A 15,944-nucleotide genomic window follows, 5' to 3' on the forward strand; every position below is an offset into this window, starting at 1 on the left:
GAATATGCCATATAAGCTAATGGGAACCTATATGCATTCAGAATGGATTAACTCAAGTAATGCGCAAAGAATGTAAATAGGGGAGGGATCATTAGAATGGAGTTCCTGAAAAAGGGAGAGATGTAACAAAAGAAAGGGGTCTTTTTCTACCCCGTCCATAAGAAGCCAACTTGAAAACCTATTCATAGGCAACCACTAATATAAGATGACAGAGTACAGTTGTATCCATTCTGATCTTGTCCCAGAAATCTACTGAAATTAACAAAACTCCCTAAAATTAGGGAAGAAATGAGAGAAGAAAAACATGCACATAGATCCACACGTCACTTACCTTTTATGTGTTTAAGCAGAAAAATGCATACAGAGGTATAAATACCTCCCTAACAAACATCTACCAGATTGGTAAATGGGATGGAAAATATTCGGAGATAAAATATTTGATTTAAAAGCTGCCAACATGAGCTCCTACCACCTCTCTTTCCATTATTTTTAAACAAATAGTGATTTTGGATAAAATTGCTCCCAATTGAAAGCTTTTGCAAAGATATACCTGGAGAAGAGGTAACAAGTAATAATTACCTACATTTTCAAAGAAATTGAAGGAAACATGGATTTTAATCAAAAAAAAAAATTCAAAGAGGATAAAAATTTCAAAGAAGAGCTGAAAACACATGAGAAGTGAGAGGGCAACCACGAAGGAAAAAAAATCAATACAAAATTAAACTGTAACATGCACACATATAAACTACTTCTGGAAGGATACAAGAAAGTGGTAATACTGGTTACCTGCAGGGAGAACTGAGAGGCTGAGGTAGGAGACTTATTTTTATTTGTACTACTTGAATTTGCTACTTTATATATATATCATGTTTAAAGTTAATTTATCTTTTTAAGTACTCTCTATACCCAACATGGGATTTGAATTCAGGAACCTGAGATCAAGAGCCATGTGCTCTTCTGATTTCCAGGTGCCCCTGTATTGCATGTTAAAAATAAAAAATTTTAGGGGCGCCTGGGTGGCTCAGTCGTTAAGCGTCTGCCTTCGGCTCAGGTCATGATCCCAGAGTCCTGGGATCAAGCCCCGCATCGGGCTCCCTGCTCCATGGGAAGCCTGCTTCTCCCTCTCCCACTCCCCCTGCTTGTGTTCCCTCTCTCACTGTGTCTCTCTCTGTCAAATAAATAAATAAAATCTTAATAAATAAACAAATAAATAAATTTAAAAATTATTACATCTGCTTATATCCAACTCAGCATTAAATATTCATTGAATTAAAAAATTAATTCACAGGGCGCCTGGGTGGCTCAGTCAGGTAAGCGGCTGCCTTCGGCTCAGGTCATGATCCCAGAGTCCTGGGATCGAGCCCTGCATCGGGCTCCCTGCTCGGCGGGAAGCCTACTTCTCCCTCTCCCACTCACCCTGCTTGTGTTCCCTCTCTTGCTGTGTATCTCTCTGTCATATAAATAAATAAATCTTCAAAAAAAAAATTAATTCACTATGAGTGAGCATACTTTAGAAGCAGAGGTAGGATATTGCTAAAAATAGCAACACTGAAAAGTAGCCTTGAGGAAAATCACCTGACATAAAATAAAAAAGCAGAAAGCTACTAGAGAGGGAAAAAAGATATGTATATAGCATAACTGATGTTGCTGAAGTGAGAGGCCAAAACAAATTAAAAACTATAAAAATTAACAAGAGACACAAAGTAGGCTCTTCCAAAAAAAATTTGATATAAGATTATCAAATGAACTCAAAAATAATAAAAGAAGCTTACAGAAAAGGCAAATTCACTAAGAAAAGGAAAAACTTAGGCTGGCCCAAGATTTCACTGTATATTCAATATCAGACGACAACAAAGCCATGGCAACAGAGTTCTGACAGGGAAAATTAGGTAAGAGTCTTATACCCAGCCATGTTGTCATTGATAGTTAAAGATCAAAATAAGTAGAAGCTCAAGTACGTATAGTATACACTTCAGTATGCATAAAAAATGTCTGGATTAAGGGGTGCCTCGGTTGTTCAGCCTGTTAAGTGTCTGCTTTTGGCTCAGGTCATGATCCTAGAGTCCTGGAATTGAACCCTGTGTCAGGCTCCCTTCCTCAGCGGGGAGCCTGCTTCTCCCTCTCCCTCTGCCTCCCACTCCCCCTGCTTGTGCTCTCTCTCTCTCTCTCTGACAAATAAATTAATAAAATCTTTAAAAAAAGTGCCCTCTTACTGAGCAGGGAGTCTGCTTCTTCCTCTCCCCCACTGCTCATGCTCTCTCTCTCTCAAATAAATAAATTAAAAAAAAAAAAATGTCTGGAATAATACACCTTTGGAGAGTAGTTTCAGAGAAAAGGGAGAAATTCAGTGTTTAACTTTATATTCTTCTTAAGGGTTGGGGTTTTTAAATGATCATTTTTTAACAATTTTTATCTAAAAGAGAAAATAAATACATAGAAGTTTCAAGAAGCCTGAAGGGACACAGAAAATGATCCTAGGACCATAAATAGTCCAAGAGCCAACACAATATAGAATCTACGTTGAAAAGCACATACCGTTTTAGAAAGTTCACTTCCAGATTCCATAATGCGCAAACACAAAGGGATAATTTCTGTTGTCAATAAAAAGTTGATTACTTCCTGCTCATCTGTTTTCACTAGGGCCCCTAAAGAAAATATGGACAAACAAAATTATTTCAGAGTCAGGGTTTTTAATTAAAATGAACTTTGTAGGGTTCATCCAGCTAGTTGTGGAACTTAAATAACAGAGAACACAAACTAGGGTTCATGACAGAGAATTAGATTCATACTGATATTAAAAAAAAAAAAAGAGGAAGAGAAAGCACAGGTTGACTGTACCAGCATTTCAAAGATCAGGTACCAAGTCTGGTCTATCACATAGTCAGCAGCAGGTCAGCCCTCTAAACCATTTTTCTATTACTCTTGGTAGACAACCACACAATAATATCTCCATCTATTCTCCATTTACTTTAGGTTAGAGAGAAGAATTCTGTATCAGTATAAAGGGATATTCCCAGGTAGCAAAGAAATGGGTGTCAGTTTGAATCCTACTTCACAATGGACATAAACAAACATTGCTTCTTGGTTAATTGTCACTCTCTCCAAAGTGTGCAAACATGGTAAGATGTACACAAACAAGAAACACACACACACACCTCAACTCTAATCCTAGTTGCACAACTAGTTTACCTAAATTTGATAGAGTTACCTTCTCTTTATAGGCTTGTTTATAAAATGAGTTGGAACAAATGATTTCTAAAATTCATCCCAATTCTATTTTCTAACCTGACACCACTGACCAGATAACAGACACAGTTCAGTGTTAATCGTCTCCATTCTCTATATAGGGAAGCAGAACTCCATTAAACAAATGATTGGTCCCCAAGCTACCCAATGTATCAACTAGCTTTTATATAAAAGGCCTAGGTTAATCAAATCTGTAACAACTAAAAGCAATCACTTCAGAAGAGAAAGGAATATCATTTAACAAGAACTGGCAATCTACAAATGCTACATCTTTAAACGTCATAGCAAACAGCATACACCATAATTTACTAATATGGCCTAAAGCAGATGTCCAATTACTATTTCATTTCGACTTTACATGTAGGTCTAAAATCCATTTGGAGTTAATTTTTATAGAGTACAAGTATAGATCGTGTTTCATTGTTTTACATATGGATATCTAATCGTTCCAGCACCATTTATTGAAAAGACTATCTTTTCTCCACTTAATTGTCTTTGCACCTTTGTCAAAAATGAATTAACCATACCTGTATGGGTCAATTTCTGGACTCCCCAATTCTGCTCCGTTGATCTACAAGTCTAGCTTTTCTCCAATACCATGCTGTCTTGACAACTGGTTTTCCAGGACGTCTTGAAATCAGGTAGTGTACATCTTCCACCTTTGTCCTTCTTTTTAAAAACTGGATATTCTAGGGGTGCCAGGGTGGCTCAGTTGGTTGAATGACCGACTCTTGGTTTCAGCTCAGGTCATGATCTCAGGGTCCTGGGATCAAGCCCCATGTTGGGCTCTGCTTCCCCTCTTCCTCTGCCCCATCCCCAGGCTCACACACCCTCTCTAAAATAAATAAATAAAACTTTAAAACAAAAAACCCTGAATATTCTAGTTCATTTGCCTTTCCATATAAATTTTAGAAACAGCTTGTCAGTTTCTATATAAAAAAAAAATCCTGCTGGGATTTTGTTGGCATTGTTCTAAATCTAACTATCTATCTATCTATCTACCTGTATGTATATATGTATATATGTATATATATATGTTTGGGGGAGAACTGACATCTCAACAATATCGAATCATTGATATACCAATTAATGAACATGGTATATCTCCACTTATTTAGGTCTTCTTTGATTTCTTTCATCATTGCTTTGTAGTTTTTAAGCTACAGATCTTGCACATCTTTTTTAACACTTACATCATGTTTTGGTGCTATTATAAATGTAGGTTTTTAAATTTTCAATTTCTGTTTTAGCTAGCGCATAAAATAGACAATCTAATTTTTTTCTAATTTGTATGCCCTTTATTTTTTTCTCTTGCCTTACTGCAACAGGTAGGATTTCCAGGATGATACTGAATAGGAGTGGTGAGAATATTTATTCTTTATTATATATATATATCATATATATAATATATATTATCTTTGCCTTATTCTCAATCTTAGGGGGATAAAGTGTGGTTTTTCACATTAACTATGATCTTAACTGTAGGACTTATTTTTTAAAACTTTATCGGGTTGAGAAAGTTCCATTTCTACTTTGCTGGAGTTTTTATCATAAATGGATGAATACTATCAAAAGTTTTTTTTTTAAGCTAAAGAAATGGGCATATGATGTTTCTTCTTTAGTCCGTTGATACATATTGACTGATTATTTTTTTTAAGATTTTTTTTTTTAAGTAATCTCTACACCCAATGTGGGGCTTGAACTCACAACCCTGAGAACAAGAGTTGCATACTTTACCAAATGAGTCAATCAGGCACCCCTGTATTTTTTTTTTTTTTTAAAGATTTTATTTATTTGACAGAGAGAGACAGCGAGAGAGGGAACACAAGTAGGGGGAGTGGGAGAGGGAGAAGCAAGCTTCCCACTGAGCAGAGAGCCTGATGTGCGGGCTCAAGATCCTAGGACCCTGGGATCATGACCTGAGCCAAAGGCAGAAGCTTAATGACTGAGCCACCCAGGTGCCCCAGGCACCCCTGTTTGACTGACTTTTGAAAGTTAAACCATCATGCAATCCTGGGATAAACCCACTTGGTCATGATGATCCTTTTCATATATTGTTGGTCTTGATTTGTTAACATTTTGTTGAGAATTTCTACATCTATGTTCTTGAGGGATACTGGCCTATAGTTTTCTTATAATGTTTTTTTTCTGGTTTTATTATCAGAGTAATTAATGCTGGCCTCACCAAGAGTTTAAAAGCCTCTATGTTCTGGAAAAGTTTTGTAGAATTGGTATTATTTCTTCTTTAAATTTTTGGTAGACTTTATCAATGAAATCACTTGGGCCCAGAGTTTTCTATGGTGGAAGGTTTTCAACTACAAAAACAATTTAATAGACATAAGACTATTCAGATTATCTATTTTCTCGAGTACAGTCCGGCAGAATGAAACTTTCATAAAATTTGTCCATTCACCCAAGTCATCAAATTTATGGGCATAGAGTTATTAGCGGTAGTCATTATTCTTTTAATGTCTGTACAGTCTGTTATAACATACACCCTTACATTCCTGGAACTTGTAATTTGTGTTTTCTCTTTTTTTCCCAGTCTATCTGGTTAGAGGTTTATTAATTCCATTGAATTTTTTTCAGTAAAAAATTGGGGATGGGTGAATGGGTAAAGGTGGTCAGAAAGTATAAACCTTCTGTTATAAATAAGTCCTGCAGATGTAATGTACAGTAACTACAGTAACAATATTGTATTGTATATTTGAAAGTTGTTAAGATGATAAATCTTAAAGGTTCTCATCACAAGAAAAAAAAATTTTATAACTGTGTGGTGATGGATTTTTAAGATTTTATTTTTAAGTAATCTCTACACCCAATGTGGGACTTGAACTCACATCCCCAAGATCAGGAGTCCCATGCTCCACCAACTGAGCCAGCGCATGTGTGGTGATGGATGTTAACTTAATGTAGTCATCATTCTCCAATATATACATATATCAAATCATTATGCTGTACATTTAAAACTAATACAATGTTATATGTCAATTATATCTCAAAAAAAGGTCAGCTTTTGGTTTCATTGATTTTACCTCCTGTTTTTCTGTTCTCATTTTCAGTGATGTCTATCCGTTATTATTTCCTTCCTCCTGTTTAATTTGATTTGCTCCTTTTCCTAGTTTTCTTAAAGTGGAAAGCTTTGAAATTGATGACTTCTCTTCCTTTCTAGTATTAGCATTTTATGCTGTAATTTTCCCTCTAAGCCCTGCTTTAGCTGCATCCTGTAAGTTTTAATGTTTTTATTTTATTCATTTTCAAGTATTTTCTAATTTCTTATGTATCATTTCATTTATATTCAAACCTGTCTGATAACCTTTGAACTGTAAGCAAAAAGTCTAGGCCCAAATATTTACCTTCTGCTTGTACTCTCAATTGACTTGGAGAAATTAACTTTTGGAAAACATATGCAAGGATAGACAATGGCTTAATACTGTCCCAATATCTTTTTTATCCCCCTACAGTTAACTTTATCCTAACATCTCCTAATGATCATCTAACTGTTGTGGTCAAAAAACCAGCAGAAGTAGGATGATTTAAATCAGAATTAAGGACAGAAGCGTTTTCTTTTGGCTGGTACCTTGTTCATGTTTTAAATCCTATATAAGAAATTTTCAGAGCTTAAAAACAGCAATATATTGGGGAAAAATGTTTCTAAATAGAGTATTATTTGGAGCGGATGTAAAAAAAACGGTAACATTCATTTGGAGTATAGGAGATAGGAGTTACTCCTTAAATGTACAATAAAATGTCTCTGAGAAGTATGTCTCAGAAGTACTAAACTTTTAAACTGATAAGAACAGATACTACACTTGATCTTAGCTAAAAGGCCGAGAGAGGCGATAGAAGTACTAAACTTTTATTTTATTTTTTTATTTTTTAATAAAGGTTTTTTATTTATTTGACAGAGAGAAAGACAGCCAGAGAGGGAACACAAGCAGGGGGAGTGGGAGAGGGAGAAGCAGGCTTCCCACCGAGGAGGGAGCCTGATGCGGGGCTCGATCCCAGGACCCTGGGATCATGACCTGAGCCGAAGGCAGATGCTTAACGACTGAGCCACCCAGGCACCCCAGAAGTACTAAACTTTTTTTTTTTAAAAGATTTTATTTTATTTATTTGACAGAGAGAGAGAGAGACACCTAGAGAGGGAACACAAGCAGGCGGAGTGGGAGAGGGAGAAGCAGGCTCCTGGCTGAGCAGGGAGCCCGATGTGGGGCTCAATCCCAGGACCCTGGGATCATGACCCGAGCCGAAGGCAGATGCTTAACGACTGAGCCACCCAGGCGCCCCAGTACTAAACTTTTAAAGTATACTTCCTGACTCATAGTTTATAATCATAGGGATATGAACACAGGTTGAACATAAAAACAATAACCGAAGAAAACAAAGTTTGTACAATCAATGTTCTTATTGTTTGGTCAGTATGTGAGCAAAAACTACGAGATAAAGACATTGAAGGGAATTTAGAAAGAAACTTTCTTGAATCCACAAATCCAAAGACAGGTCTTTATTATCTGGGAGTCTGAGATCTGAAACAGCTAATATATTATTTTCTTGAGTAAAATGTACTTTAGACACATCTCCCATAATAAATATATGTAGGAACATTAATTTTGGCATGCAAAAATTCAACTAGGTGAAATAGAGGACAAACATATGTAGTTACGGGAGAACAACTTAGAAGTTAGAGAAACAAAACAAAACAAAAAAACCAATGCAAATTCTTCTTCTTTTTTTTTTTTGAGAGTGTGTGGGCTCAAATGGGGGGGGGAGGGGCAGAGGGAGAGGGGGAGAGACAGAGAGAAACCCAAGCAGGCACCACACTCAGCACGGAGCCCTACGTGGGGCTCACAACCCTGGGATGACGACCTGAGGTGAAATCAAGAGTCGGACACTTAACAGACCGAGCCACCCAGGCATCCCAAAAAAACAACTCAAATTCTCATCTCTGTAATAATACTCTTTGTTGACTTCAGTTTCTTTATTCTCCCTATGATTCCAGTAACTGTTCTGCACATATGCTGAATTTAATCATGTTGGGTCTCATACCTTTATTATCAAGTGCCACTCAGAATGGCACTTGATACGAACTATTGTATTACTTATTTACTTATTACTTAATATGTATTATTTATTACTATTTATTCATTATTATGTCATTTATTAGTGAAAATAGATTCAACCTCAAGGACAAAAACGAACAATTGGTGAACAAAAGCTATAAAAGACAAAACACCTAAGATCACTATTATGATAAAATGAAGATTTCAGACCTGCAAAACCACCCCAATAACTTACCAATAACTCCAAGACTGGTTAGCCGAAGATATTCAAAGGGCCGCGTTTTGCTGACGGTGTGCAAAAAGGGGTACAAAAAAAGTGGGATGTGTGCTGCAAGAAATGCTGACCTGGAAGAAAAAAATAATCCCAGTCAGGGCCCAGAGTTCATTTCTAAGGATTCTGAACATTCAATTTCCGGGTAGTTCGTTCTGTAAGGCCTGTAACATTGCCTAACCAAGGAAAGCTCTAGAAAAGAGTTACTGGTCATTAGTCTAGACCAGTGGTTCTCAACTGGAGTGATTTTGCCCTCCAGGGTACGTGTGACAACGTCTGGAGATATTTTTGGTTGTCACAACCAAGGGCATGCTATTGGCACCCAGTGAACAGAGGCCAGGGATGCTGTTAAACATCCAACGGTGCACAGGATAGCCCCCTTTCACCCCTTTCCCCCACCACAAAATCTAGCTCAAAATGGCAGCAACATCAAGGTTTAAAAAAAAATCTAGTGTAGGTCTATGCTGAAGAAAATACACGATTTTCCCTATTATCAGCACCAAGTACCTCAAAAACTGATAAAATATCCAACTGTGGATTTTAATAGGTCATAAAATGCCATTACGTGCCCAGGAGATTCTCCTAGGTGTCTTCCCTCACCTAATTTATGACTGCATAAGAATATTCACAGGTACAGTCAGACAAAACCTTATAGACCAAGATGAGAAAACAAAGCAGCCATGATCAGATTTATCTATGTTTAAATGCACACCATTCTTTTTTTGTTAGAGCAGTTCAGATACAGTAAGTATTTGGAAACATTTTAAAGATTTTATTTATTTATTTTAGAGAAAGAGAGAGCACACGCAGGCGGGGAGGAGCAGAAGGGGAGGGAGAGGGAGGGTAAAGAATCTCAAGCAGATTCCATGCTGAGTGTGGAGCCCAACTTGGGGCTCCATCTCACGACCCTGAGATCATGACCTGAGCTGAAACCAAGAGTTGGAGGCCTAACAGACTCAGCCACATAGGTGCCCCTCTAAAAACATTGTAATCTGAAGCTAATATGTCAGGCAACTAATATAGAACCAATCTATTACTTTGTATTATTTATAGTTAACTAACGTTGTGGGAGAGCGCTCTAAATTTTTAAAACTCAAAGTACTCTCCCATTTTTCTTAAGTGCTTAAGAATAATTTTCATAGTTAACTCCTCTAAAGTTCTGCAATGTCAGTGCCAACCTAGCACTCAGATTTTGTAATTGATAAAGAGACAAAAGACTTCAATAAGATGACTGTTAAGTGCCTTGGAACCATAAAGGTCACAAAACAGATTATTGAACAGGATTTCCCTTTTCTTGTCCGATGTAGCAGGTCAACTGGCATGCCAATTCTGATCTAGTACAAGGTTGCCTAGGATCCTGTGTTAAGAAAGATTCTGAAGCCAAATCTAGGTTCAGTGGGAAAAAAATGTTGGGTTCAAATATTTACTGAATTCCTAGTAAATGCCATGCACTGTGCCTCACATAGTGATGCCTACCATGGATTCAGGAGGGAGAAATATCTACATGTCTGATCTTTCTTGGGATGTGAACACCACTCTTTTATTTTTATTTTTTTAATAGTAAACTCTACCCCCAACGTGGGGCTTGAACTCATGACCCTAAGATCAAGTGTCGCATGATCTACTGACTGAGCCGGCCATAGGCCCTGTGAACACTCCTTTAAAGTTCATTGCTATGAATGGGTCAAAAGTAAATAAGACAATGGATTATCATTCATCCTTAAAAAGGAAATTCCGACATATGCTACAATATGGATGTTATACTAAATGAAATAAGCCAAGCACAAAAAAACAAATACTGAATGACTCCACTTAAATGAGGTATTAGAGTAGTCAAAATCAAAGAGACAGAAAGGAAAATGATGGTTACCAGGGGCTATGGGAATGGGGAGTTATGGTTTAATGGGTATCGTTTCAGTTTTATCCAGTGAAAAGAGTTATGGAGATGTATGGTGGGGATGGTTGTCCATTATAAATATATTTAATACTACCGAACTCTAGGTTTAAAGATGGTTGAAATGGTAAGTTTGTTATATATATTTTACCACAATAAAAAAAAAGGCAAAAAAATTTTATAAAAGAACATGTTAAACAATACTGTACTGTTACTACATGAAAACTTGGTGAATTAGAGAAGAGAAATTCTTCAGGGAAAAAAAAAAAAAAAAAGCAAATGAGAATCCTGAAGATCCACATCCACACACATGCTTCCTGCTCCTACTGCATGCCCTTCCTCTCATCATTCAGAAAAGACCGTATTCGATACAAACCTCCATCACCAGGCTCATCAAAGCACTGACCTGGTTTCCGGGTGTGACGCCACACATTGCAGCAAAGCCAGAGCATTGCAAACTCTGTTAGACTGGTGTGCTGTCAAGGTGGGGGGGTTGATAGATGGATAAATATTCACAATTTCCTAAAAAATGGAAACCAGCACCAGATGAATAAAGAGTAACTACTTCAAAATTAATTTCCATGGTATTAAAGCAAAAACCCTACAAACCCCCAACCCGTAATTCCATATATCCTGCAAGAACTGAATCATCAAAGTGCGAGCAAAAATAAACAAATAATGCTCCTACCTTTTCATCACAAATATACCTAAGACTATGAGACATTTCTACGTAGGTCTCTAGGAAGATTCCTCTGGAGGCAATTGTGGTCACCTACATTTCCTCTTATATCCAGCATCTGTTGAGGCCTTCATTTGAGGGGCTATGGCTGTTATTGCTATAATCCCTTCTTTTTGTCAACACCCTGTTTTGAGTTACAGTGATAAGATAGTTGGCCAGATAGCAAGTGTCAGTAAATCAACCACAGTGACTCATAAAGAAGTCTGAGTTTGGTCAGGTAGCAACTGCAGACAGGGAGAGATAAGAAGAGGAGTATACGCATGGAGATACGTACAAACGTACAAACGGCAGTGAATATGTGTACTCTCTGCCCAAAGGGGATCATCTGCTGTAAACAATTCTTTTTATTTTAATTGTAAAACTTTTATTGAAAATGTAAAGATAAAAAAGATAAGTTTTGGGTATTAAGAATACACTTATTGTGTTAAGCAGTGAGTAAAGAATTATTCAATTGTTGAATCATTATATTGAACACTTGAAACTAACAGAAATAATGTTAATTATACTTTAATTAAAAAAAGATTAGTTTCTTGGCTACATGAAGCAGGAATTGAATGTAAATTTATTTAACAGATTTGAAAAATTAATTATTAGGAATTTTAGACAATACTTTCAAGGATGATTATTCCATTATCTTGGTATCAGGATTATATTGTACCAATTTATTCTCCACAAATGACCATTATAGTCAGAACCACATTTCAGTGATTTATTCTTTAATGTAGAAGCATACCTATCTCTAATCCTACAGCTGTTATATCTTTGTCTTAACATTTCTGTTCACCAGAATACACCCTGCGGTTCTTATACTTTACCTTCCACCTTTTCCCCTCTGTCATCTAGAAATGTCTTGTAGTATTCCTAAAGCTGTGTTGCTCAAAGTGTGGTTCTCAGACTGCCTGCATCAGAATGACCTAAGAACGGGGCAGGTGCTTGCTAAAAATACAGATTTTGATTTTTATTTATTTATTAATTATAATTTTTGTTTTATTATGTTATGTTAGTCACCATACAGTACATCATTAGTTTTTAATGTAGTGTTCCATGATTCTTTGAAAAATACAGATTTTTAATCTCAGACTAAATAAATCTTTTGGGTAAAATCTATGAACCTGCATTTTAACAAGCACCTTAGACTTTTCCAAAACAGATTCTTACAAATGCTAACATTTAAAGAATCATTCTACTAAAGTCTTCAAAATCACTTGAGCAAAGGCAGAGAGACAGAAGTGTGATGAACAGGACTGAACTGCAACGCACAGATATATACCCACCTGTAAAAGTGCTGCAATAGTACCAAATGAATGCCACAGCATGGGTGCAAGATCAGGGACAGATTCTCGCTTCTTACTCAGCTCCAGCAAAGCATTTTCCCTTGTCTCAGGACTGGACAGCTCATTGATCCACTGATAGATTTTTTCTCTATCTACCTGAGCCAGTGCAGTAGGCACAGGCTTTAAGTGAAAACAAGAAAGTGAACATGTGAATTTCATTAGAGTCAAACCAAGTCTTACTCTGCTTTAGAAGCAATGTATTTTTCCCAAATACCAGGGGAGCTTTTCTAAATACATGCACTTAAGTCAATCTATCAAAATCTAAAATGCATACATCCTTTAATAATTCCATGTTTAGGAATTTATCCCATAGGTGTACTTGGGCTGTACTGAAGACATAGCAGGATGCTTACTGTTGCACTGTTTTAAAAGCAGAAAACTTGAAACAGTAAATATCAACCAAGGATGGGTACATCTTTATTTGTAATACTATGTAGCCCTTTTTAAAAAATAGCTCTACATGTGCTGATACTAAATAAAAAAAAACATAAAAGGTACAGAACCATATATACGCTTCCATTAATAGACACAAGTATATTCTTATATATTCATATACAATGATTCTAGAATGACATGTAAGAAGCCTAACAGTGACAACTACAACAAAAAACTTAACTGTAATTAATTACTGCTAAGGTTGGAACCTAGATGGGAGATATACTTTTTTTTTTTTTTAAAGATTTTATTTATTTATTTGAGAGAGCAAGCGAGCGAGAGAGACAGCATGTGCTGCGTGCATGAGGCTGGAGGTGGGGGGCTGGGGGGGTGGAGGGAGCAAAGGGGGAGGGAGAGGGGAAGAATCCAAGCTGACTCTGCACGCAGACCCTAATGTGGGGCTCAATCTCAAGATCCTGAGATCATGACCTGAGCTGAAACCAAGAGTTGGGGGGGTCAACCAACTGAGCCACCCGGGCGCCCTAATTTACTTTTCATTGTATACTATAAAATCTTCTGCATAGTTTAAACTTTTTTTTTAAGCATATCGCTATAATAGTTCCTGAAAGAAAAAATATTTACACCCTCCCCACCCATTGCTGGTCCTTCCCCCGTTAATTCCAGCCTCCCCCTCCATGGAGCAGAAAACCTATGTAATTTGGAAAAGCTCCCTAGCTTCTAATGATTCTTATATATACTCTACCTCCACCCCTTTGAGAATCATTCATTACTTACTCATGTAGGGGCCATACAGAGAATTCTTTCATTATTGTGCTAAAGCATCACACCATTCCAAAAAACCGAGCATTTCTATAATTCTCCATACTTGTCAAACAGCCTTGAGACCTCGGTTAAGTTCCTTAATTACTCTTCTCTGGAAAATAAGATAATAGACTAGAAAAATGATTACCATTGCTATTTTTAGCTCTCATGTCCTAACATATTCATGATTTTTAGCTCTATGCCCAGTATTTTCTCACTTAATTCCCCCAAGCAAGGGGAATAGATGGGTAGATAGGGTAAGTAGAAAAAAGGCAACTACACTTGTAAAAGAGATCACTAACACTCAGAGGAATTAACCTGCTCAATTCACCCAAGTATGAAGCTGTATATTCCAGTGCCTTCTTGAACTGCATCACACAGCTTCCCATGGTATTTACATGTTCCCACTATACCTTAGTGTGACAGAATGATGACCTTACCATTGTACAGATGGAATGATGAGGAACAGAAAGGACAACTGTTTTTGCTGAAGAACAAAAGTTAAGACAGACTATGAGGTGTACTCAGAATTACTCTACCCAAGCTGAACAACAGCCTTCTATAAATGGAAGCTTGATTATAAGCTTTTAGCTTAATGTTTATCATTTCACTTGCTTGACAGAATGAACCACAAGGTGTTCTGCTAAATGGACTGAAATACCACGCAGCTCAAGTCTTCTTTAAGTGCCTCAGAGTAATCTGTTGAAAGGCGCTTTGTAACTCCCATCAGTGATGCTCCTCAAGGAAACACAGGCTCGCGCAGCAACGATATGAAGAGCAGGGTAGTTCTTCCCATCCCCCAACAGCAAAAGCAGCACTGACAAAGCACTTGCCCTTTCCAGGCTGCTACAGATAGGCCCTCAACTTAAAAAATTATTTTTGGAAATGTAATTCCCACCAGAAGACAGCGTATGTTTATTTAGAGTATTACATCACCTTAAAAGCTCAGTGGAAACAAGGGCTAAAATTTTAGCTTTGGGTTTCCTGCCCAGTCTCCTGGACGACCCACAATCCAGTAACTAAAGGGGCCTCAGAGACACTCCTCCAGCAATATAGTATCTACCCTGGTTAGTCATTACTCATTCAACTCTCCCTAAAGTTCTGGCGCCCTAATACCATCATCAGTAAGCTCTATTGCCCCCACTAGAGCCAGCCTGTAACTTGTATCTGGAATCCCTATCCTCATGCTGCCCTGGGGAGCCCCAGGTGAACAACAGCAGGATGGACTTGTAGCCACCAGTCTAGCATATCATGGCTTCTGGACACCAGGCCTCACCCCCACATAATCCATTTCCAGAGCTGGCCTGACTCCAGCAAAGAGATGGTGCCCCCTGCAGTGAGGCTAACACCCTGGAGGGCCAATGCCTGGTGACAACTTGGGTACCTAAGGTCATGGGCACCTGCTGCCAGCAATACTCCAACTTTTGAGGCTACTTATGGAGCTGCAGCCTCCACAGGGCTTTGGTTCTAAGAGAACTAGGGGCTCTGTAGCCATTCTAGCAATGGGAAGGCAGTGAGGGCAATTTGGTTCCAGGAAATACTTGGGATAAGGACCCTCCTTTACATCATCCCTGGTGAATTTTGCTCCCATCTTAATAGCAGGACTTACTTTAAACCCACTGAATACCTGTTTGTTACAGGATAAATACTAAATACAATTACTTCTGAAAATAAAAATGGGAGGTAACACGTATAGTGTTTACTCTGTCAGGCACTGTCCTAAATAAATACTTGTCACCACCCTCATTTTATAGAGGAACAGAGAAGTTATTTAACACTTAAGTGCCAAAGCCAAAATTTGAACCCAGGCAGTCTGGCAACAAAGTCTATTCTCTCTCTCTCTCTTTTTTTTTTTTTTTAAAGATTTTATTTATTTATTTGACAGAGAGAGACACAGCGAGAGAGGGAACACAAGCAGGGGGAGTGGGAGAGGGAGAAGCAGGCTTCCCGCCGAGCAGGAGCCCGATGTGGGGCTCGATCCCAGGACCCTGGGATCATGACCTGAGCCGAAGGCAGACGCCCAACGACTGAGCCACCCAGGCGCCCCAAAGTCTATTCTCTTAACTGCTTTGCTAAGGCTGCTTCTCACCTGCCGGAAAGATTAGGTCTGATCTAAAGATGACTTTCAAAAAACAAAAACAAAAAAACTATTTCCTGTGACCTGGACAAGAGACAGGGAATATGTAAACATCGCAGACAA

General features: G+C 37.8%; 1 protein-coding gene and 1 pseudogene across 2 annotated transcripts in view; both read right to left on the bottom strand.

Annotated features, from left to right (window-relative positions):
- CNOT9 (CCR4-NOT transcription complex subunit 9) overlaps positions 1-15,944 on the bottom strand; it is a 30,828-nt gene that overhangs the window by 7,492 nt on the left and 7,392 nt on the right. The window contains exons 2-5 of one of the 2 annotated variants that reach the window (XM_035007139.1): positions 12,488-12,667; positions 10,881-10,996; positions 8,545-8,654; positions 2,536-2,645 (exon numbers count right to left, since the gene is read on the bottom strand). In XM_035007139.1, coding sequence (XP_034863030.1) covers positions 2,536-2,645; positions 8,545-8,654; positions 10,881-10,996; positions 12,488-12,667 — 516 coding nt within the window. Of the gene's footprint in view, positions 1-2,535; positions 2,646-8,544; positions 8,655-10,880; positions 10,997-12,487; positions 13,197-15,944 lie in introns of those variants that run through there. The other variant, XM_035007138.1, reaches the window with a different exon arrangement.
- On the bottom strand, positions 6,967-7,090 carry LOC118012784 (annotated as a pseudogene).

The sequence above is a fragment of the Mirounga leonina genome, unplaced genomic scaffold (assembly GCF_011800145.1).
Source record: "Mirounga leonina isolate KUSES-001 unplaced genomic scaffold, KU_Mleo_1.0 Mir_151, whole genome shotgun sequence".
Taxonomy (NCBI): domain Eukaryota; kingdom Metazoa; phylum Chordata; class Mammalia; order Carnivora; family Phocidae; genus Mirounga; species Mirounga leonina.